Genomic DNA, 24,714 nt, shown 5'->3' with positions numbered 1-24,714 from the left:
CAGTTTACAATAATATATATATATATATATATATATATATATATATATATATATCATATTATTCACACTAGCTTCCTTGCCACTGATCCTTTTTGATTGAATACAAAAGTAGGTCATATTTTATCATGTGTGTAAGTCTGCATGCCGGGCTGATTTTCGAACACTGTGTGTTGCCCATAGCAACGCACAAGGAGAACCACCGTCTACTGGTTTCCACAGACTAGCATGTGCTCAGCTGTCTTAGCAACAGCAGTGGAACAGGGAGGGAGCGATGGAGAGAGCAGTAGAGGAGGGGGAGGGGAAGTGGCTTTTGTACGGATCATCTACATCTCACAATATTCAATGAAAATGGGTTTATTAGGATAAAAACACATGGTTTATATCAGGGAAGCCTCCATTGTATATCAGGCAACAGACGGTACAGATATCAAAGAAATACGGAAGACGGGAATAGTGGATCTTATAATTAGATATGGACATAATCCTTTCTCCCAACAAAGTCAACCTGTATTTTTACTCATTAAATATGTCTCTGCTGAAACCTGAGGGAACACTGTGACCCACTAAGCAGCATGCGTATGAAAGCAGGAAGCAGTATGAAAATGAGAGGCAAAAGCATCAGTTCAGATTCAGTGTAAGGAAGCAGCTCGGCTTCATGAAGTTATGGCTGATCCCACTTTGTCTGCGCTTTAATGTAGTTCTTTTCAGTCCTCTTCTAGACAGCAATAACTGTGCTCATGTGTGCATAGTTTAATGTGCACTTGTTTGTGTGTGAGATTAAAGTCTTTGCGGGCCGTCATGTGTTTTACAACACAGCGGCCGTGCTAAGCTGTGCCTGGACAGCAGATGCCCAGAAAAGGACATGTATTGACGTGATTACAAATGATTGCATCTCATTAAACCTAAAAAGTGCAGATTGACATTAGTGGATGACTTTGGGTGCCCTGGTTTCACAGTGAAAGATAAATGCTGATAAGAGAGGAGTGAATGAATTTCTTATGGGGTTGTGAGCTGCCTTCAGAAAACAAGCGCAAGGGGATGTGCTCGTCTGATTATTCAAAACAGAACGTTTGAATATTCAAGTAGATTTTTGTTTTCATGACAACAGAAAGAGGGTGGCACAATCAATACAACATAGCAACGACATTTTTCTAATGCACCTTAAAAACATTGCTGGACATTAGGAGACTGTACATGAAACACAGCATGTCTCTCCTGAATGTTCTTTCTGTAAATGCTTTCTTTGGCTGGGGTGTGGCTGCTTGCTCCAGTAGCTTTGTCCTTCTGCCTGGATGCCTGGGCAGATATGTGCAATTGTGTTTGTATGCTGTGCACTGAAGACCATTCTCAGCGCAAATATCTTTGTCTATGTATGTTGTCTTTAAGTGGGAGAGAACATTTTCATCATTAAACCGTATTACGTCTCAGAGGGAGAGAGGGCAAAGGGAACAGGTTAAATGCCAGAGTAAGAGGAGACCCAGCTGTTACAGTAAGACGCTGGGTACTTAATATCAGCAGCATCTTTCTCTCAAGCAAATATTTCCACTTTAGCCTTTTATCTGCATCCACCTCCCTAACACGTACTCCCACATGTTATGTGAACCTCTCAAAATGTGTTCTGTTGTAACATCTCCTTTTCGTTTCCTCGTCCATTCTCGACTTTGCTGTGTTTTTCCTTTTTGTTAGATGATGCAATATGAATGCGACTCTATAAGAGATCGATGCCTCTGTCCCTGTTCGGTGTCATGTACTGGCCTGCGTTTCCTTTCTCCACGTTTGCAGCTCTCCCTCATTGCTATTTCTCCCCTCCTCCTTCACCCTCCATATAGATATCACTCTCGGTTTTCCCCCTCCCCCCTCCCACTTGGCCTCCTTTCCCGCTTTTATGTCTCGGTACGTCCTTTCCTCTCTCACAAGCCACCCTTTCATCACTGCCTATCACGTTCTGTCTGTTTCCTTCTGCAGTCTATCTCCTCTCTTGTTCTGCCACATGCTTTTTGGCTCTGTGTTGCTGTGCTTCGTGCCTGTAGGGTTGTGGCTGTGGACGCTGCATGTGCTGTTGTGTGTCAGTAGGGCACATTCTCTCGTACGGCTCCAGCTTGGTTGGAGGATGGCGCGTCTCACATTGAGGTCAGCCGCAGTGATGGTAATCTAATTTACACACACAAGGGCACAGCGAAAAACAGCAACTGTTTTCATGTTGACACTTTACATGTGCACGCTTGTGCTAAAACACACATGTTGCACGCCTTCACAAATCCCTAATCCACTTTACTGAAAGTCAGTTTCACAGAAGAAAGAGGGCTGAAAGAGAAAACCAACAATAAGTAATATATGCTCCCTTTGGTGATAAAAAGGAAGAAAGACATTCACTGTGAGACAATTATATTGATCAAAGCCCCAAAAATCAGGGGGTTTTGTCGTGAATGAAAATAACTCATTGTTTTTCCAGGATTTCATAATAATCTGTGCACACTTTTTTATGTTTTATAAATGGAGAACTGTATCAGACTACAAAACACTATCTTCAATGCCAGACCTAACTTTCACCACTGAGATTAGACATTTGTAATTTGTCCAAACAATAGCACTAGCTGACATCTGTCACTGAGTTTAACAATACACATGTATTATAGCTTAATGCATAGGAAAATCAGTATCAGTATCCCACTGCTCATTCTGTTTTGCTTTACTGTATAAAAGAATCACGCTAAAATGGCAGTTTGAACTATTGTATTCTATCTCTTCTGATCTCTAGTGTCATGCTTTGCAAACTTTCTATATAAAAGGTATAAAAGTTTCCATTTACTACTTTACATTGGGGTGACATATCTTTCTTTTAGTTTATTGTAAACCTTGTGAGGTCAGTAATTGTACGCACTCTATGGTCACTGAGATAAGCCCTACTACCACCACACGAACATTGTTACCATTTACCCCCATCAGAACTACATTTAAAAAGAGAAAAGGATAACTTGGATATGCTTAGGCTCTGGCAGTGATGAGGTCCACAATAATGTCACTTAAATCTGTCTTTCTAGAGGAACGTTGTTGTTGTTGCGGTTTCTTATTTGATTCTGTGCTCTGACGTCTATAGTGTATAACCATAAAGTGTTAACTCAGAGTGCCAGGAAGCATTTCTGTGTCACTGAGTATTGATTTCTATCACCACTCATTTGCAGCTGAGGTTGACTAAAGTTATTTTTCACTAATTAAACTGATGACTCTCTGTGACTTGAAGAAGGGATGAGGTGTATCAAATGTATTTGTTAACGATTTTATCAGCATTGATAGTTGAATAAACCTCTGTTGTTTTAAGATTTTGCAGTTATACATGTGTCCATGGGTGTTTGTGCATTGGTGAGTGCGTGTGCTTGTTTGCATTAGCCGGCGTTATTTGAATAAGATTCAGGTGACTTGGTGTTGGTGAATCAGGAGGTTGTTATAGTGTATGTCAGCAGGCACAGGCACTGCTGCAGTGCAGCATGCAGTGAATTGGTCAATAAGCAGTTTATCCATAGCGCTGTGTTTTGAACACCACACAGCGGCAGAGAAGGGTTTGATTAAGTCAAATGTATCTTACTTAGACTAACTGTGTTTGTTAGAATTACAGAACGTATACTTTGTGACTATGAATCTAAGTTGGATATATCAAAGTGCACTTTAATGCCAATTGACACTAGCTTTTAACTATAATGTGTGACACTGACACATTACAACTGTTTTCAAACTGTTGAATGACAACAATTTGACAATGAATTTAAACTGGATAAAACACAGAGTGCTTCCGGGTTAACGGGCAGAATCGTCAGTGGTGCAGAAATTGAACTCCGAGCAGTATTTAAAACGGTGGGCCAAGATTCCCTGGCCTGGCTCCTTTTGCTCTTGTCATTTTTCCGAGTACATGACGAGACTGGTTCAGAGCCATGTGTGGCTTTGAAATGAGTTGGCGAAGTCTCTATATGGGTGCAACCTGCGTCTTCCATGTTGATAAATGTAGGTTCATGTTGGAGCTTGTCTATCAAGTCTGACCTGGTTTTTACATGTTATTGCCAATGCAGAAAAAGTTAATACTGTTGTATTCCTTTTCTGTCTTACTGTCTCTGCTGTGCCTGTTGTGTGAATAGTAGTGACCCTTTCTCCTTCCCACTCGTTATGCAAGCAGCTTCATTACTCTCGGTTCATTGATTCATGGCTGTGTGAATGTGTCGTATAGGTTGGACCATGCCACTCTTCCTTAAGAATCACTCCATTGCAGTAAAGCTAAGGCCTTTTCATGGGTGAATGGATCTATTTGTATGAGCATTGACAACATTGCATTAATTAAAAAACATTTGTGCACTCCACCTTCATGTGTCATAGGGTGCTGCATCATGCTAATGTTCTCTCTGGCTTTCTTTTTAAATGAATGCATATCTCAATGTCATGTAAATACCTGCAATTATGTTTTTAAATTTAATTTAATTTAAAAATTGTATGTCTGATGTAAAAACGGCAGAGATTTATAGTACAGTTAAGACATGTGTTATATGTTTAAATAGTAGTTTATTTTTTGAATCAACAGAGACCAGAACAGATGTTGGTCTGCACTTGGCATCGGTGCTCATACAGCCAGAACATCTGCTGCTGTGCTTAGGTCATCAGGACATGCCTGGAGGATTGAACTGAGTGAGCAGACAGCTCAAGTGTGCATGGGTGGCAGACAGCTATTAAAAGGGAAACAAGTGAAGACAGTTTGTTGAAAGTCTGCTTCATGCTTTTCCTGTTGGAAACCTAAAGGTCCTAAGATCTACATTTGTGGGACATGACCTCTGATGTACAGAATGTTTGAATGGGTGAGAGAAGTCAGCTGTTTAGACAGTGGGTGATGGCCTCCTTATATCCCTGACCTGCTCCCTGTATAGTAGATGAGTTATAGGGCTACGGTTTTCAGACTTTTCAGATTTAATTCCTCATATTATGTTATCTGATTATGCAGAAATAGATGGAAACAGATGTTAGGTGGATCCAGTCTTTTGCTTCTCTGCTTTCCTCTATGAAGCCCCAATTAATAATTTTCAGTGAAACGCCTTGTATTCAAGCAAAAGCATTCTAAATGTTCTGACTGTTTTCTGTTACCAAAACAGCATTCTTATGTGTTTTTATGAAGTACTGCTTACTTTTCTTTTTCTTTTAATTCTTTTTCTACATGGTTAGTGAGGTTCTTTTCTGTTTTGTTTGTCAGGTCAGTTACAAGGCTTCAATTACAGCACAAATGTATGCAAACTAATAAATACTTTTAAGTAGGTCACTTTTAGTACAGTTGATCTGGTCAAAAATGAAACGATAAAACTAGTTATTTTTTTCTTAAGACAATCAATCTGTATTTTTTATTTTTACACAAAAGATGAAATTCCAGAGATATACATCAATTTCTAAACCAAACAAAGAGGTTAATTCATATATTTAAAGGAACATTTTTCAATCAGTATGTTTGTATCAAGGTCATGGGATATGAAAAAAAGTTTTTGATCTCTAATTTGAAGTTACTGCGTGACACGTCTTCCGCTTTTTTCAAATAATGTTAAATGGACTCAAGGTCGTTTGGATCCCTCTGGTCATGGAGTGTGAAACCTGTGAGCTGTTCTGTGGGTGAATCATCTCATCCCACGTGTAGCTTTTTCATTTTGTAAAGTTGATCTTCTGTGTTTATTTTCAGGCAAACCATCTGTCATGAAACATTTAAATCGGGGACTGGAATGTAAGGTTTTAGCTATTCAATCATCACACTTGAGATGTGTATGTTTACCGACCACTAAATAATATTTTGGTTTCCCGCCATCTTATCTTGTGGGTGCATTATAAGAATAAAACAATGAGACATGGGTGTGGAAGATGAGTGTTAGAGCTGTAAGCCTGACTCATATCCCACTCTCTCCTCCTACTGACTAGCTCCCTCTCTCCTTCTCCCCCTGCCTTTGTTCTTGTCATCTCTAAAACGCGATGCTTAAGCCCAGCGAGCTTTCCTTCTCACCTTCACCTAATGATGGTTTCTTTTCATTTGCTTGTTTTTTCAGTTCCTCTGTTGGTTTTTGAATCTCTTCGTCTATCCATTTTGTGCGGAAAGAATCTTTCCCATTCCCTTCATCTTTGTCCTCCTCACGTATTTTGATTGCCTCTAGTTAATACTCTCTTATGCCCCCTCCTGTCGCTTTATATAATTACATGCTTTGCGAAAATGGCTGACTGCTTTTGGAGAAGCTGATCTCTGTTGGTCTTTTATTTTCAGTTTAGTTGCTGATTGGGATTGGAAAACATATAAATTGCCCTTTAATATATAATATTCCTTCTTTGTGCCGTCTCGTTGTGAGCAGAGAGACGTCTCCTCTCTACACCTCCTCTCTCCAGAGAGCTTGGAGCTGAGCTTAAAGCTGAATATGTCTCTCTAGGCAGCAGTAAAAGAGGAGGGGAGGAATGAACTAACCTTAGTCTGATTCTTCACCAGGGTCAGTCCTTGAGCCAAATACGAAATGATCTGAACCTATCATCTACTACTGTGTGTAGTTGTGTGTTTTATACAAACAGAGTGGCTATTTCAGGTACTTCTTGTTGAAGTTACTTAGCATTAAAAATTATAGTCGGCTACATAATTCTGCTGTGTGAGAACTGTTTTAAATCAAATAATTTTCTCAATCTTTTCATGGGTTGTCACACTTAGATTTTAGATTTTTTTTAAATATATACAACTCCTTTCAAGAGACATAATTTGGCTCCAATGAATTTGTTCATCACAACAAAAATTGACACTATGCAACTTGTGTCACATGAATTATATGAAACATGTTGTTCTAATTGACTTTTTATTAACTCGTGAGCTCATCATGTCTCATTAAAAGATGGAGCTCTGTTGTGTCCTGGTGTCTGTGAGGCCTGGACTGTTAGGGACTGTAATTACTATTGAGTTTTATTTTGTTTTCAAGTACCCTTATAGCATTACATAAACATTGTTTGAGTTCTAGTCATTTAGTGCATCATTCTGGCACACTTCTGTGGCCAATAAGTTGCATTTGTAATTATCTGAGTTGACGTGTCTCCACGGGTGAATGGGGATGGTGCTTGTTGTGGAAATCAACATAACACAATTTGTCAGGCCGGCTTTCTTGCGCTGATTTTCAAATTCCAATAAAAGAAGCTCGCTCACTTTCAGATGAGGACGTTTCCTTGATTTTGATGTTTGATGCTTTGGTCATATATGTGCATGTGGGAACTTCAAAGACTGTCAACAGCTCATCGGTGTAATGCACTCGCACTTTCAGGGTGATGGTAACTACATCCAAATGTTTATTTTGAATCATTAATTTCATTGTCTTGTGGTGACTTAATATTACTAATTGCAACCAGTTTGACTCACTCTTGCCATGTCGTTATGGAGTTGTATTCCAAGTCCCAGTGCTTTGCTGTTATTGTGACAGGATATATTTCTGTGATGCTTGAGAGATCTGTGTGGTTTAACAGCTGATAACAATATCAGGTACTAAGTGATTTTTTCATGAAGACCAAAACTAAATTGTGGACAGTAGACACTGGGCCAGATAGTTTATGCATCACATTACAGATAATGAAGTGAGGATCTGCATAATGTGAGTAAAGGAAAAATGAGCAGAAACTACAAAAACATTAAACAAGATACTAAGATAACAAGATTGGTCTGCTTGTGCACATTTTTGCATTTAAAGCTAGGGCATAATTGTTCCCTAAACCCTTGTTTACTCACAAATGTTCGTCTTAATCCTCATTTGCTTCATCGTCTAACTGAGAACAGGAGGACAGGCTGTGCTGGTGGTGCTTCTTAAAGAGCAAAGATATGTGTATGATGTGTAGAAAAAAATACACTCCGTTACCAGGACACTAGAGATACCTTTACAGTGTCATGTAATACATTAATAAATACTGTCTCAGCAAATGTTCGTGCACTGTGTGGAAAGGAATCACAACACTCCCTGTCAAAGCCTCCTTTCCATTCTGCCACAAATGTCAGCATTCCCAGTTGCCCTGATTTAGGCTTAGTAATAGTAATATTTCGCTTTAATGCGATTAGGTAGAATAATCTTAATGGCGACATGACGGGTGTCTTTGAAAAGGAAACAAGACACAGAGTAAACGGTGACGCCACTCACACAGGCTCCGTTTGGTTTTTGACATTGTGATCTTTTATTGTTATTTTGTGTTGGCCTGATTTAATGGATCATAATGGCTCTCATTTTTTTACGTGCTTGACTACATATAATATTGGGTGATGCTGTATTGCAGCATAGTGAGGTGCGTTTCGAATGTTCACTCTCATCAAATGGAGCAGTGAGGTTCAACCGCAGGCAAAAGACAATGAAGATAACGCAACACCTCTTTAAAATATTGACTAATCATGAAGGCAGACCGAACACATGCTTTAATACACACTTAAGGTGCGCGCAACACAAGATCTATCGGCTGCTGCAGAGTCTAAGGCAATGTCCGTGTAGCTGTTTAAGTTTTGATGCTGATGAGAGAACAATGTTCTCTTTGCTATTCTTGGAGACCGGCTGCAACAGAGCATGTGCTTAAATGATTGTATAAATAGTCATCTTCATTTTCTGAGGAAAGTGGAACAACCTCGCAAAACCTTTTCAGTCGTTTTCAACGTCAGATTCTCAGCAGGCCAGCGCTCCTCTATTATTCAGACCTTTTTTTAAAGAAATGGGACAAGCCCTAGCGCTGCAGTCCTGCACCTGAAGTGCACTTCACATGCGGCACTGCATTCTGCATATTCTGTACTGCATGCCTGATAAGAAACTAGAAATTAGCGTCCCATATGGCAACATGTAAAAATACGTAGACATATTTTGTTGGTGGCTAGATAATATGAATGAGACACCAACAGCTGGATGAACTGCTTTACAGTTACCCTTGGAATGTGAATGATGTAAACTATATATGCACATGCTCTTTAGAGGAAACAGGATAATCTGCATCGTCGTCTTTTGCTAAAGGAATTCTCCCACTTTTCTTCCCTTTTTTGCATTACTATGTATCGAGCTGGATGTGGATGTGAATGTGTATTGTTAGGGAATCTACATCTCCCTCCCCATCTGGGAAACTTGACATTTCAATATCCGCAGGCAGAGGAGATGTGTGACTGACACCAAGGCTGCTAGTGTATCTGTACCACTGATACAATTTTTTGGAGTGCAGAGAGTGTGCTAATCTAATATAAGGTTTTAAAGCACTGCCTGCCTCTGACAGTTGTGTGTGTCTGACTGTGAATGTGGAGACTGCCATAGAGAACAAAGAGCAGGGTGAATAAGCTCCACCTGGTGGCAATAAATGGAAATGACATGCCACTTCTATTGTACATTATATGTGTCAATACATTCAGTAATTTAGCTTGTCTCCTCCCTGTGTGTGTCTGTGTATTGACTGGTATTGTTATTGAGTTTTTATGACCGTATTCATCCATGGATAGCAGGTCCTGTCCCATTTTACATTCTGGTTAAAGGCTAACCCAGTCCCTGCCTTCATCCCCAGGGAACCGTTTGATCGACAAATCTAGGTTACCCATGCCATTTAAAAATAGATTTATCCCTAATCCCACAACAAATGTTTGAGTCTGGCATGTTGTTCAAGGGAAACGGAAAAAGAACCGGTGGAAAAGAGAGTATGCGTGTGTCCTTGGACATATTAAATGTTATTATAAAAGAATTTCCACAATGTGGAGTGAAATATATGCTTTTTAGTTGATAATAACGGGCCTTTTTGTGTTTGTCTTGTTCTAATCAAAAAATAAATACCATGTGGCAACTGCAGTGTTCATGAAGAGGGGTGCGGTAAAGGATGGTGAAGGGAGGGGTAACCCATGGGGGCTGCATCTGCGTCACCATGGATACAAGTGGGGAGAGAGTGAATCTATTATTGGTGCACACTGTGAAAGCAACAATCTGTCAGACGCTGCCGTTGTCTCTATGCACTGTTGAGCCAATCAGAGTGGCCATCACAGTCAAGTGATTTTAGTTGACCAATCAGATTTTCTCACTACCTCCACTGTTACCAAAGCTTGCTGTGCATCCTGTGTCCTTTGTTTACACTTTTGATTAATGGTCAGTTGGAGGAAAGTAAACCATGAGTGTGATCCTGATTTCACAGGTTTGCTGGATTAACAATCGTACGAGTTGAATTAATCTTCACACACGTTTGCCCTGTTCATCACCAATTGTATTATTGACATCACACCTCTCTTTATCGCACAACAGATGAAAAATCCCTTAAACCTGGATGATTCTGCAGGTGAACTCCTCACAGACACACTGTGATTCACGCTGTATAGATACATTGCTTACTGTGAACTCTCAAATCCGTGTTAAAGGTTCAATAACTGACATTTTACTTTCATAGCTCCATTTTGAGTATGGATCTTTAGGGTTTTAGGAACAGAGTGCCTTTTACATTACTAACCACCTGTAAACTGACTATTCATGAATGTCCTTATGCTTAATGAAAACCGTGGCTTTGTTAGTGCAGTAATAGAGAGGCCAGTATTTCCAACACAGTGTAAAGAAGGAAAGTGGAGAGAAATGAGGGTGATGAATATGAAGGGAGTTGAAATCTAAATTATAACATCCTATAGCTCTCAAATTGGTAAATGACCGCCCATGACAACAACAAACAGTCAAATCACTGGGGCCACAACAGCATTCGGTTTCCCCATCATGTGGTTTTACAGTAGAGTAACTAATTATGTGAGATTTGGGCATTGTGCCATTACTTCCCGTATGAGTGAACACTGTGTTGGTGTGCTTCTCGTTTTATCTCAAGGGGATGAGAGTGTGTGACCGTGTGTGTGTGTGTGTGTGTGTGTTTAGGCATATGGCTGTGTCCTGGTTTTCCTCTTGTTCCAGCTCACGGTTCCCTCGACCGCCACTGTCCTATTTAGTCCAGAAATTAGTGGAAGGGGGCGAACATTTGGAAATAATTGGATTAAGTATAACAAGTGATTCATCGTCCACAAAACACTCTTTCTCACTCTCTTTAACTCTCTATTCCCATCAAGATGTTATGGATGACTTTTGTGTGTTTGTGTGTAAATGTGTTAGTGCATACAATTGTGAGTCTGTATTCTATAGGATGCAATTTGTGTCTTTGCAGAGCTGGGGATGCTGATCCTACAAATACAAACATTTAAAAACGTTTTTTTTCTTCATGAATATCAATTTCAGATATTTTATATGGTCATTGCCATTGAAAAGCAAGAACACTGCCTCCACTCTAGTTAGGTCTTTCTCTAGATTCATCTCCTCTGCTTTATCCGCACGTCTGCTTACTGGTGCAATAGGGTGTGGTTCTAGTTACTAAAATCAACTGCTGTATGAGTGCTATCGAGGCAAAGAAAAACACAATATTGGGTTCAGCACACTGAAATACATGCTATAGTACTGGATTGCTACTGAGAAGGGAAGACATGCAAAAGGAGTAGGTTGCCCCCTTGTGCCGTGAGCTCTGTACTCCACACAAAAACAGCACCATGACATCAGCACCTTGTCACACGAAGCAGGATGTGGTGAGTGGATTGCAAGAGTGGGGGTGGTCCCCAGAGCCCTGGCCCATACAGTGGGTTGGGCGTGGCTGAATGCAAAGGTCAGGCTCACTCAAGGGGCTGTGGGGGTGGAAAAAGAAGCTTGCACTGCTGCCAAAGTGAATCTGCCATAGTGGATATGCTGATGCACTGCTACATTATCAATGCATGAGCAGCTTGGTTTGAGTGTGTGCATGTGTATGTGTGTGGCTTCTGTCACAGTATGATCTGATTTGTTTAGTAAATTAAAAAGGGCTGTATCAAATTGAACTGTAGGGGATACAAATCTAGAGTCGGGCAACACATCCGGCCGTATAATTTTTTGTACAATCCCTATTCTTTGACCGATAAACCCATGTGCTTCGGCATTAGCGAGGGTGTTTTAGCACACATGCATCATGTCTGTGCCTGAGATGGCGTTTCTATGGAGACAAGAGAGCTGTGCAGAAGGAAAGGAGGAGGAGAAGGGGGGAGAGGACTCGCCTTGGAGCATGTTTTCACCCTTCTCCCCCCATCCATACTCGTACACAGAAAAACAGCACAGTTCACACCCTGATTACACACATTTACTCACAAGCACCCACGCAGTTGTGGGATATCATGAAATTCTTAGTACAGAGATATATTTGGCAACTATATGTGGTGGTTGGCATTCAATAATGCATTGAACGCACCTAAGGAATGGCTGTTCACTGCTTCCACCAAAGCCACCCCCTCCACTCCCATGCACTGCTCCCTCTGCCCATTTGATCACACTACTGTTTCTCCTTTTACCTCCATCACATGATAACCACAGAGATAGAAGCACACAGGCACACATGTACCCAAGCACCAGTTGTAGTATGCACAGCTCTTTGTGTTTGGGGCGTAAATATTGTGTGTTTTTCTAAACCCACATTTATTAACTTTACATTATTCAAAGATGAAAGTAACATATCCTCCGGAAATGTTACATTCATTAATGGATTACAGAGTTTATTAATACAAACTGAAATACTGTGTCATGGGCACTTGGTGGTTTTAGTCAACTGAAAATAAAAAACTAACTAACAAAACAAACCTCTAATAACAGTCATCGAATAATATCATTATCCTCATGTTTTTGAAAATTATAATTAATTGTTTTAGTATACGTGAAATAAAGAGCTATTAATGGATTAGTTGGCTCTTCTGCAAATGCCTCCCAGAGGTGCTGTATGTGGCATTGGTGGAGAAGGTGTTGTGTTCTGATCATTTTTTCTTAACTGAATACACAACACAATGTTTTTTCCACATGGCCTTATGGGAATTCAGTGAAAGGCCCTGACATTGCTCGCAGGTCGGGTTCACTGCTACTGTATCTAATATTACATTACATGTAATATCTAATACATGTACAGAATGACAGAATGTACATCTAATATCATTCTGTGCAATGCAGTGCAGTATTTGTGGATTGTAGATACTCTAGTGTCTGTTAGTTTTTTCTTTGAACAAAGTGGCCATCAGAAGATCAAGTGGTTGAATACACATTTAAATGGATTTTCCAAAATGTAACAACACAAGGTCAAAGCAGTGTCAGCATTCCATGAAGCAGAAAGTCTGTCATAATAAACACTGATTATCTTAATAGTGCTGAGTAAACTGTAGCAGCAGGCTAGTCCATGTGTGTGATTTTTAGTAATATCATCCACCCAGTGACCTACATGTAAACTATGAATCATTGCATGTCATCATGATCGGTCTGAAGTGCTAGGCGGTCTTTGTATGAACCGAATGTGCAACATACTCAGTGTACACAGAATGTGCAGAACATACGATGTTCAGTTGTCACATATTAGTGAAATTAAGCAAACTGGTCATATTTTGTGAGCTACTACAATTAATGGATTTTTTGGTTAAACGGATGACTGCGGCTGATGGTTTTTAATATTTTCTAATCAAATCATTTTTCCTACTGAATAGAAATAGGACAGGAGTTTCTGAACCCGGGGCTTAATCCTGGGATTACAGACGAGGGAATGTTCATAAACTCACGACTACTGGAGATGTGGAGAACACTGAAATACAGCACAGCACACAGATATGAAGGCTGCAGAACAAAAGGGTCCAATTAACAATATACAGTGAAAAAAATAGGAAAACATGAGAAGTGAGTGATGTTAATTTACTATGTATTCCTTATTTGTGTGTGTGTGTGTGTGTGTATGTGTGCGTGTGCGTGTGTGTGCGTGCACGTGTGCACGTGTGTGTGCACGTCCATGTATGAAGGACAATTCTGACACATGTGTCAGTGATCAGAAATTGGAAGAGGCAGAGCAGGATTCACTAGTGTGCTGTCCATGGTACTGAAATGTAATATTGATATTCAGCAGAACCTCCACGTGTGCATACTGTCAAACGTTGCACACACTTTCTCTTTGAATTGAATAAGAAAATGTTTCCAACGTTCGACTGTGTAGTGTGACGTAATGGCTACTTAAATGGCAGCAAGATTCGGCCTCTCTTTTCACTGATCTCTGCATGTTGTGTAACATTTAACCAGGTGGCGCCGCTGATGATCCATCAGATACAGCTCGACCTTCTGAAAGACGTAGGCCACTCCTGTTTCCATGCGATTGGACCATTTTTCAGCCTTTGTTAGAGAGGGATGACGGTGGAATGAACACATAATTTTCTAATCAAATTCAAAGCTCAGAAGACCGAAAGACAGAAATATGTCTTCGCCCTGTAGATGGAGATACGTTGGGATATGTCTTGGGCTCTTTCTACTGGAGTTTTGCTTGGAAACGGTGTCAGGGCAGCTGTCCTATTCCGTCTCAGAGGAGGTAAACCCGGGGATTCCGATTGGAAATATCGCTAAGGACTTACACTTTAATGCAATGGACCTAGAGTCTCGTATGTTTCAAATTGTTACTGGATCAAAGCGGAAATTCTTCGAGGTAAATCTAAAGACTGGTGTTCTGTATGTCAGTGAGAGAATAGACAGAGAGGAGCTTTGCGCAGAGGAATTGAAATGTTCAATTAGTGTGGAAGCTGTCATGAATAACCCTTTAAAGCTTTACCGTATTGACGTGGACATTTTAGATGTAAATGACAACGCCCCGTTATTTACAACGAAATTGCAAAATCTGTATATCTCAGAGAGCACGCTACCAGGGGTTAAATTCGCATTATCTGAAGCAAGTGATATAGATGTGGGAAGAAACGGAGTCAGTACTTATAAATTAAGCCATAATGCACATTTCTCGTTGGCTGTGCACAAAGCAGGTGACAGTGTGTCGGCTGAGTTAGTGCTGCAGAAAGCTTTAGATCGAGAGAAGCAGCCTGTGATCACCATGACACTGATTGCTGTAGATGGAGGGAGTCCTGCGAAATCAGGCACGTCACAGCTCGTTATAACAGTTTTAGACGTTAACGATAATATGCCGATATTCAGCGAAACGTTGTATAAAACGAAAATGACTGAGAACGCCCCACTGGGCACAATAGTAATTGCAGTAAATGCCACGGACGCAGACGAGGGCCTCAACGGTGAGATTGTTTATTCACTGAGAAGCAAAGATCAAGACCACGTACTCGATATCTTCGAAATCGAAAGTCAAACGGGAGTCATAAAGGTAAAAGGCAACATAGACTTTGAGGAGAAAAAAGCGTTTGAGATACGTGTAGAGGCCAGTGATGAAGGGCAACCTCCGATGTCTGCTCATTGTAAAGTGCTGGTAGAAGTGGTGGACGTAAATGACAACGCACCTGAGATCACTGTGACGTCAATACACACCACAGTGAAAGAGGACGCAAATCTTGGCACCGTTGTTGCTCTCGTGTCACTCCTTGATAAGGATGGCGGGAAAAACGGTGAGGTAAAAATTAAAATTAAAAATGAAGTTCCCCTGAAACTCGAAACAAACTACAAAAATTATTATTCTCTGTTAGTTGATGGACCACTGGACAGAGAAAGTGTATCAAACTACAACGTCACCATCGTCGCCACTGACAGCGGAACCCCGCCGCTCTCCAGCACGAGTGTACTTTCTATACTCATTTCTGATGTAAACGATAATCCACCTCTGTTCCCAGAGCCCCTTATAAATGTATACCTGAAGGAAAACAGCCCAGTGGGAGAAATTATTAAAACAGTCACTGCCACTGATGCTGACGTACACCAGAACAGCCAGGTGAGCTATACGTTTTTTAAAAGTAACAACAACCCGTCAACTATGGTAAACATCAACTCTGAGACTGGAGAGATAGTCTCCCTGCAGTCGTTTAACCACGAGGAGTTAAAAACGTTTCAGTTTAAAGTTCAGGCCACAGACTCTGGTGTTCCTCCGCTCAGCAGCAACGTGACTGTGAACGTTTTGGTCCTGGATGAGAACGACAACAGTCCCACCATCCTCTTGCCCTATTCTGAGCACGGCTCCGTTAACAGTGAGAGCATCCCCTACTCAGCTGAAGCGGGATACTTTGTGGCAAAGATCAGGGCTGTAGACGCAGACTCTGGATACAACGCGCTGCTTTCTTATCACCTCTCTGAGCCCAAAGGAAACAACCTCTTCCGGATCGGAACCAGCACCGGGGAGATCAGGACTAAGAGGAGAATGAGTGACAATGACCTGAAAACTCACCCCTTGGTGGTGTTGGTGTCTGATAACGGAGAACCCTCCCTGTCCGCTACTGTGTCTATTGACGTGGTGGTGGTTGAAAGCACAGCTGACATCCAGACTCAGTTCAGACATGTGCCCCCAAAGGAGGACAGCTTCTCTGATGTAAACCTGTATCTGCTGATCGCCATTGTGTCGGTGTCGGTGATCTTTCTGCTGAGCCTCGTCAGTTTAATAGCTGTCAAATGCCACAGGACAGACGGCAGTTTCAGCAGGTACAGCGCCCCAATGATCACCACCCACCCGGACGGGAGCTGGTCTTACTCTAAATCTACTCAGCAGTATGACGTGTGTTTCAGCTCAGACACACTGAAAAGTGACGTAGTGGTTTTCCCCGCACAGTTTCCGCAAGTAGATGGTGAGCTGATCAGTATTAACGGAGGAGACACTTTTACGCGGACTCAGACGTTACCCAACACAGACAAGGTAAGATAATTTGACAATAAATGTTTTTTGGATGTATTTTTCCTTATCCAGTTCATCGGCTGAGATGATGTCCCTCCGCGTTGACTTTTTTATTGTGAAGGAAATTACCACTCGAAAACGTTTTATTAGTTATATCCCCACATCGGCTCACACAGTGGCAATGTTTAAATTTAGATATATTAAGCATTTTATTTAATCTTTCAGGAGCATTAACGTATATGGCTGTTGTTGTTCATGGTGCTGAAATGAGCCGCACAGTTTGTTACGTGCGATGAAAAGCTTTTTTTTTGTATTTCTGGTGGGGATATTCAGTTTCTAAAAATACCTACATTAATTGATACGCAAAGATCTTGGGGGGTTAGAAAAAAAATCTGTGATAAACAAGTAAAATTCTCTAAATTATTTTATCTCTTTTTTGGTGTGTTTTCACTTGTGAGTATTCAGACGTATGATATAGTTGAATTGGTTTTTAGTGGTGAATGTAGTTAATTTAACCGACCACGAGGTGACATCGTAAACCGTCATATTTAAATGTTCATAGCTTGAAGCGTCAAGCTCCTCCCGGAATCACAAGCTAATCTTTCTCCTCTGGTCTTTGTGACAAAGAGGCGCAGTGCAAGAATGGACTACTCTTGTCGGGTACCCCTCATACAGCAAAATAAACTGCATTACGGATCCTAGCTTCCGTGTGGAATATTTAGAGTAGAGACTGGATTTTGGACATTGGAATACATGTACAGGTTTCACGTTGGATCAAGAAATGTCGATGTGGATAATGCAAAGCTCTTTCGGGATTTATATACTCGTTGTTCTTTTGGATTGTTGCTGCGACGCGGTGTCCGGGCAGTTCTCTTATTCGGTGTCAGAAGAGGTAATTCCAGGGACTTCTGTGGGAAATCTCGCTAAAGATCTAAACCTCAATGTCCACGAATTGGATACACGTATGTTTCAGATTGTTAGCGGCTCGAGAAAAAAATATTTCGATGTCAATTTAAAAACTGGTGTTCTTTATGTCAGTGACCGGATCGACCGCGAGGAGCTTTGTGCAAAAGCTAAAACATGTTCTGTCAATGTTGAGGCAGTGTTTAACAATCCACTGAAGCTCTACCGTTTAGAGGTAAATATAGTCGATATAAATGATAATACGCCTTATTTCCCGGAGAAATTGCAGTCTATCGATATTGCTGAAAGTACCGCTCCAGGGGGGACATTTGGATTCATAGGGGCGTCGGATCTCGATGTTGGCAAGAATAGCGTGAGTACATACAAGTTAAGTACAAATGATTATTTTTCTTTAGAGGTTCACAAAGGCGAAGAGAGTGTATCTGCGCAGCTTGTGCTTCAAAAAGCTTTAGACCGAGAAAAACAACATATTGTAAGACTAATAGTGACTGCTGTCGACGGTGGAAATCCACCCAGATCAGCAACCTCTGTAATTATTATAAATGTTTTAGACATAAACGACAATGCTCCGGTTTTCAGCAGTCCATTATATAAGGCACGGATTTCTGAGAACTTCGAAAATGGAAAAACTGTGATAGTTCTAAACGCAACAGACGTAGACGAGGGCGCGAATGCAGAAATAGAATATTCATTGAGAAGTAAAGGACAGGATCAAATTTTGCATTTATTTCAAATAGACTCTATAACGGGTGCAATTTTTGTCGGAGGTAAGATCGACTATGAGGAACACCGCGCTTTTGAGATTCATGCACAGGCCAGTGACAAAGGCCAACCTCCGATGTCTGCTCATTGTAAGGTGCTGGTGGAGGTGGTGGACCAAAATGACAACGGCCCTGAGATCAGCGTGACGTCACTACTAAACACAGTGAAGGAGGACTCCGCCGTAGGCACTGCTATAGCACTTGTTTCTGTTGTTGACAAAGATGGAGGGAAAAATGGTGAAGTAAAAGCTGCCATTCTAAACGAGACCCCATTTCAATTGGACACAAATTATAAAAATTATTATTCGTTAGTAGTTGCCGGTCCACTTGACAGAGAAACTATGGCCGAGTACAATGTCGTGATCATAGCAACTGATGAAGGGATCCCACCTCTCTCCAGCACCAGTGTAGTGAAAGTCCATGTTTCAGATGTAAATGACAATCCGCCTCACTTCTCGAAGCCGCTGGTTAATGTATATGTTAAAGAAAACAGTCCCGTAGGCACCGTTATTAAAACATTAACTGCAGTTGATGCCGATAGCAATGAAAATAGTCATGTGATCTATTCATTTGTAGAAAGTAGCAGTAACTCTTTGCGGTTATCTTCAATGATAAACATCAACTCTGACACTGGAGATATAGTCACCCTGCAGCCGTTTAACCACGAGGAGTTAAAAACGTTTCAGTTTAAAGTCCAGGCCACAGACTCTGGTGTTCCTCCGCTCAGCAGCAACGTGACTGTGAACGTTTTGGTCCTGGATGAGAACGACAACAGTCCCACCATCCTCTTGCCCTATTCTGAGCACGGCTCCGTTAACAGTGAGAGCATCCCCTACTCAGCTGAAGCGGGATATTTTGTGGCAAAGATCAGGGCTGTAGACGCAGACTCTGGATACAACGCGCTGCTTTCTTATCACCTCTCTGAGCCCAAAGGAAACAACCTTTTCCGGATCGGAACCAGCACCGGAGAGATCAGGACTAAGAGGAGAATGAGTGACAATGACCTGAAAACTCACCCCTTGGTGGTGTTGGTGTCTGATAACGGAGAACCCTCCCTGTCAGCTACTGTGTCTATTGACGTGGTGGTGGTTGAAAGCACAGCTGACATCCAGACTCAGTTCAGACATGTGCCCCCAAAGGAGGACAGCTTCTCTGATGTAAACCTGTATCTGCTGATCGCCATTGTGTCGGTGTCGGTGATCTTTCTGCTGAGCCTCGTCAGTTTAATAGCTGTCAAATGCCACAGGACAGACGGCAGTTTCAGCAGGTACAGCGCCCCAATGATCACCACCCACCCGGACGGGAGCTGGTCTTACTCTAAATCTACTCAGCAGTACGACGTGTGTTTCAGCTCGGACACACTGAGGAGTGACGTAGTGGTTTACCCCGCCCCTTACCCGCCTGTAGATGGTGAGCTCATCAGTATTAACGGAGGAGATACTTTTACCAGAACTCAAACTTTACCCAACACAGATAAGGTAAGTTAATACATACCCAAAAGCCTCTTTGTTGCACGTCTTTTATGGGATTTGTTTTTTACAACAAGTTGAAGTTTATAGGCTTTTTAGGCTGCTCTGGCACATAGTGAAAACATTGTAATGGCATTATTCCATTTAAAATACTAATACATCGTTATTGAGTCTGTATAGAAAATGTTACACACGGGTTAGAGACCAAAGGTAACAAATACTCGCAGTATTTTTCAATTAAGGGCTTAATAGTTAGAATGTTCTTCCGTTTGGATGTTCTAAAAAATGAGTGGTGCTCTGTGCAATTTTCAGATTTTAATTTCAATTGTATACATGTCGACTGCTATATTGCATAATTTAAATTTGTTGCTATCCTTGGTGCTGAACATACATTTTTAAACTTGCAATTAGTTCTAAGTTTATAATCAAAAACCAGATAGTGTATATCTTTGTTGAATCCAACAAAAATATACTATAAAAAGTAATATATTGCATAATCATACTTTGGAGCCACACTGATGAGTTAATTTCTCTGCTGTGTTGCAAATAACTATTATTATATAATACCTTTCAGATCGTTGTTCTTTGATTCGTTGACATTTCGTTTCCTGCAATTGTCTTTAGGACGTTTTGTCTGATTAAGAATGTACGTATGAAAAATGTCCACATGGAGACACTATAGACCAGCACATTTGGACGGGTGCGCCTGTGGCTTTGGGCTCCTCCCAAATTCAGCTGACCATAAATCACTGGGCTTTGTTAAGAAGAGAGGTTGGACGACAAATAGCGGTTGTCTGGTTTGTTCATGTCGTCATTTCTCGATGGAATATATCTAATTTGATCTAGATTCTCGTGGTTTTTTCGATTATTTCCACATTTTCTAGATGCCGCTTCTCTTTTTACGGAATAATGCATTTGCCTAGCAGAACGGGCTCTGTGTGGATTTATCTCTTCTTCCTCCTGCTGGATTGTTACTGTGAAACGGTCTCAGGGCAGCTCTCGTACTCCGTCTCAGAGGAGCTAAATGTGGGGACTGTTGTCGGAAATATCGCTAAGGATTTAAACATAAATGTCCCGGATTTGGAGCCCCGAATGTTTCAGATCGTTGCTGGATCAAAGAGGAAATATCTGGAGGTAAATCTAAAGACTGGTGTCCTGTATGTTAATGAGAGAATAGATCGAGAGGAACTCTGCACGAACGAACCTAAATGTTTCATCACCGTAGAAGCAGTTATTAACAACCCTTTAAAACTGTACCGGATTGAAATTAATATTTTTGATGTGAATGATAATTCGCCATCTTTTCGAAGCACCTCACAGGTAATTAACATTACAGAGAGTACATTAGCAGGGGCTAAATTTCCTCTGCATTCGGCGGATGACGCGGACGTCGGTAAAAACTCAGTAAATACCTACAAGCTGAGCCAAAACGAGCATTTCTCTCTAGCTACAAATAAAGGAGTGAGTTCATCTCCAGAGTTACTCCTTCAAAAAGTTTTAGATAGAGAAACAAAGTCCGTCATTCGACTCACACTGACGGCCATTGATGGAGGAACTCCTGCTAAATCAGGCAGTATGGTAATTCTAGTTAATGTCTTGGATAGTAATGATAATCCTCCTCTATTTAGTCAGACGCTCTATAAAGCAAGTGTGTTTGAAAACACTAATGTTGGTACATCTATAATCAGATTAAATGCTTCAGATTTAGATGAAGGAAAAAATGGACAAGTATTTTATTCCTTCAGTGACGTAGGTCGAGGGAAACAAACTGATATTTTTGCTATAGATGAAAAGACTGGAATTGTAACAAATAAAAAGAATATCGACTTTGAAGTTAATAATGCTTTTGAGATGCGAATACAAGCTAGTGATGGATCGTCTTCCCCTCTTACTTCACACGCAAAATTATTGATTGAGGTTTTGGATGTGAATGACAATGCCCCTGAAATTTCAGTTACATCATTGTTAAACACCGTGAGGGAGGACGCGTCCATTGGCACCGCTATTGCACTTGTGTCAGTGTTTGATAAAGACGGAGGGAAAAATGGGATGGTAAACTGTGAACTTTCGCATAACGTTCCTTTTAAATTAGAGTCAAATTATAAAAATTACTATTCGTTAGTTGTGGACGGTCCTCTTGACAGGGAGAGCACATCTCAATATAATATTAGCATAATTGCGTCAGATGCGGGTAGCCCACCTCTCTCCAGCACGAGCGTTATTAAAGTTCAGGTCTCGGATGTAAACGATAACAGACCTTTATTCAGAGAAAAGCTAATTAATGTATATTTGGAAGAAAACCGTCCAATTGGAGCAGTTATAAAAACAGTTTCAGCAATTGATGCTGACATAAATCAAAACGGTCAGTTGACCTATTCATTTTTACAAAGTAACAGTAACTCATTGCCTCTCTCCACAATGATAAACATCAACTCTGACACTGGAGACATAGTCACCCTGCAGTCGTTTAACCACGAGGAGTTAAAAACGTTTCAGTTTAAAGTCCAGGCCACAGACTCTGGTGTTCCTCCGCTCAGCAGCAACATGACTGTGAACGTTTTGGTCCTGGATGAGAACGACAACAGTCCCACCATCCTCTTGCCCTATTCCGAGCACGGCTCCGTTAACAGTGAGAGCATCCCCTACTCAGCTGAAGCGGGATACTTTGTGGCAAAGATCAGGGCTGTAGACGCAGACTCTGGATACAACGCGCTGCTTTCTTATCACCTCTCTGAGCCCAAAGGAAACAACCTCTTCCGGATCGGAACCAGCACCGGAGAGATCAGGACTAAGAGGAGAATGAGTGACAATGACCTGAAAACTCACCCCTTGGTGGTGTTGGTGTCTGATAACGGGGAACCCTCCCTGTCAGCTACTGTGTCTATTGACGTGGTGGTGGTTGAAAGCACAGCTGACATCCAGACTCAGTTCAGACATGTGCCCCCAAAGGAGGACAGGTTCTCTGATTTAAACCTGTATCTGCTGATCGCCATTGTGTCGGTGTCGGTGATCTTTCTGTTGAGCCTCGTCAGTTTAATAGCTGTCAAATGCCACAGGACAGACGGAAGTTTCAGCAGGTACAGCGCCCCAATGATCACCACCCACCCAGACGGGAGCTGGTCTTACTCTAAATCTACTCAGCAGTATGACGTGTGTTTCAGCTCGGACACACTGAAGAGTGACGTAGTGGTTTACCCCGCACCTTACCCACCTGTAGATGGTGAGCTGATCAGTATTAACGGAGGAGACACGTTTACAAGGACTCAGACTTTACCAAATAAAGACAAGGTAAGAGTGACATTTTTAAAACCGCTTAGAATTAAGACAATAGTTTTATGAAAACGTCTACTTTTCCATTACTGCGAGATTGAGTGTATTTTACACATACAGGAAGGATATTTTATTTTTTTACCTTAGCTGATGATAATGTTAGTCGTTTTACGTTTTTTTTTTACAGTCGCAGTTCTTAGGTCTCACATTCATCGTCATTCCTTTGTCAATATTTGTGATACATGGATTTCGTTTTTGATGGTGTGGCAAGGGTGAGGTGGCGTAGGAACTACCCAGATAATCTATATTTTAACTTAGGAAAAAGGAAACTAGCAACGCCACCCTGGGAGAAGTCACCCAGGGAAAAGAAGAAATAAATGAATACCGTAAATTACAAAATCTAAACAAAAGGACAACACAAGTTCGTTAAACTGAGCAGGCGGGAGACGTGTTTCCAAAAACATATACAACAGTTTATGTATCACAATTCAAAGCTAAAAAGGTTATCCTATTGGTATAAATTATCGTGTTTTCCAGTGCTGAGGTATAAACTTAAAATGGGAGCACCACAATCCAATATTAACACTGCAAACACACAAGGGCAAAGCAAAACAAAGAAGGGTAGTGAATAAGACACTACACACGAAGGGACACCATCACCAAACAGGATCACCAGTGAGGCCCTCAGCACCTGGAATCACAAAGATGGACAGTTAATGGGAGACCGAAAATAAATTCAACAACAATAAAGTTCCAATACAAATCCAAAAAAAAGAAAATATCGAAATATGTTATCGTGTGAATTCAAAGAACTAAACCATCAAATAATCAAAAATAGCTACAAAAATGATTAAGAAAAATCTCCCTTGCCTTCCACCTCCTGTTTCAGGCAGCTAAACTTGAAAGCACAGTTCATAAGGCATTAAAGGCGGACACCGGGATTTCAACACCCCAACGCAGCAGCAGGCAATGTCCGTAAAAAGTGTTGGTTCTATTCCCCTACAAAGCAACAGGAGTCCAAGTACGGTTCATGGTAGCCGGGTGCCGAGACCTCAGCGTGGCATAGCTCCGGGACAGAACGAGCCAACACGCAGTCCGACCTGCCAGCGCATGCACATAAACGCACGTTTATTACGGTGCAGATGAGATCGCCAACGCGCAATAAACTGCAACATACCTGCGCGGTGGAACAATTTGCGCAACACCGCAGAGAGTGCTGAGCGTCTGCCGAACCTGCAGCCAGGTAAACCGGAAGGGGGAGGTGCGTACCAGCTGCCAGAGAGAGCGAGCAGATCTACCGATCCCTCCTCATATAATAAACGATTAAAGGGGACAATACTGCGAGTGGGCAGAGCCACTGGAAAAGCAGTCATCCTGCTACAATGGCATAACGTATGCATAATTTATAGCTGATTAGTTTGCTGTGTTTGCTTGTTTTTGTTTCTTTAAAAATATATTAATTTATTGAATAAAATACTTGTGTTTGTTACTTCCCAGGGGCATACACATTTTTTCTGATAATGCTTTCAGTTTGATTTAGGGGCTTGTTTACCCTAACAAAGATCCCTTGAGATTATTCTACTGTGAATTTTGTTATTGTCTTTACATTAAATTGTAAAGGGTTGCCGGGATAATAACTCATTTAGAAATTTGCCTTAAAT

The 24,714-nt window shown here is 41.2% G+C and overlaps 2 protein-coding genes across 26 annotated transcripts in view; both read left to right on the top strand.

The window, feature by feature from the left end:
* The window catches only part of LOC119210842 (protocadherin alpha-C2-like), a 132,465-nt gene that overhangs the window by 54,749 nt on the left and 53,002 nt on the right, over nt 1-24,714 (top strand). For 10 of the 25 annotated variants that reach the window (XM_037461296.2, XM_062560675.1, XM_062560676.1 and 7 more), the window contains exon 2: nt 16,567-16,650. The exons of 13 other annotated variants lie outside the window; for them this stretch is intronic. In XM_037461296.2, coding sequence (XP_037317193.2) covers nt 16,567-16,650 — 84 coding nt within the window. Of the gene's footprint in view, nt 1-16,566; nt 16,651-17,263; nt 19,793-20,521; nt 23,072-24,714 lie in introns of those variants that run through there. 2 more of the 25 variants (XM_037461298.2, XM_037461304.2) reach the window with 2 other exon arrangements.
* LOC119210208 (protocadherin alpha-3-like) lies at nt 14,510-16,560 on the top strand (the record flags this gene model as incomplete). Its single annotated transcript, XM_037459991.2, has 1 exon — nt 14,510-16,560. A coding segment is annotated over exon 1 (1,959 nt), but the record flags the coding sequence as incomplete, so codon positions are not given.

The sequence above is a fragment of the Pungitius pungitius genome, chromosome 2 (genome assembly GCF_949316345.1).
Source record: "Pungitius pungitius chromosome 2, fPunPun2.1, whole genome shotgun sequence".
Taxonomy (NCBI): domain Eukaryota; kingdom Metazoa; phylum Chordata; class Actinopteri; order Perciformes; family Gasterosteidae; genus Pungitius; species Pungitius pungitius.
This window is presented reverse-complemented; position numbering and strand designations above follow the sequence as displayed.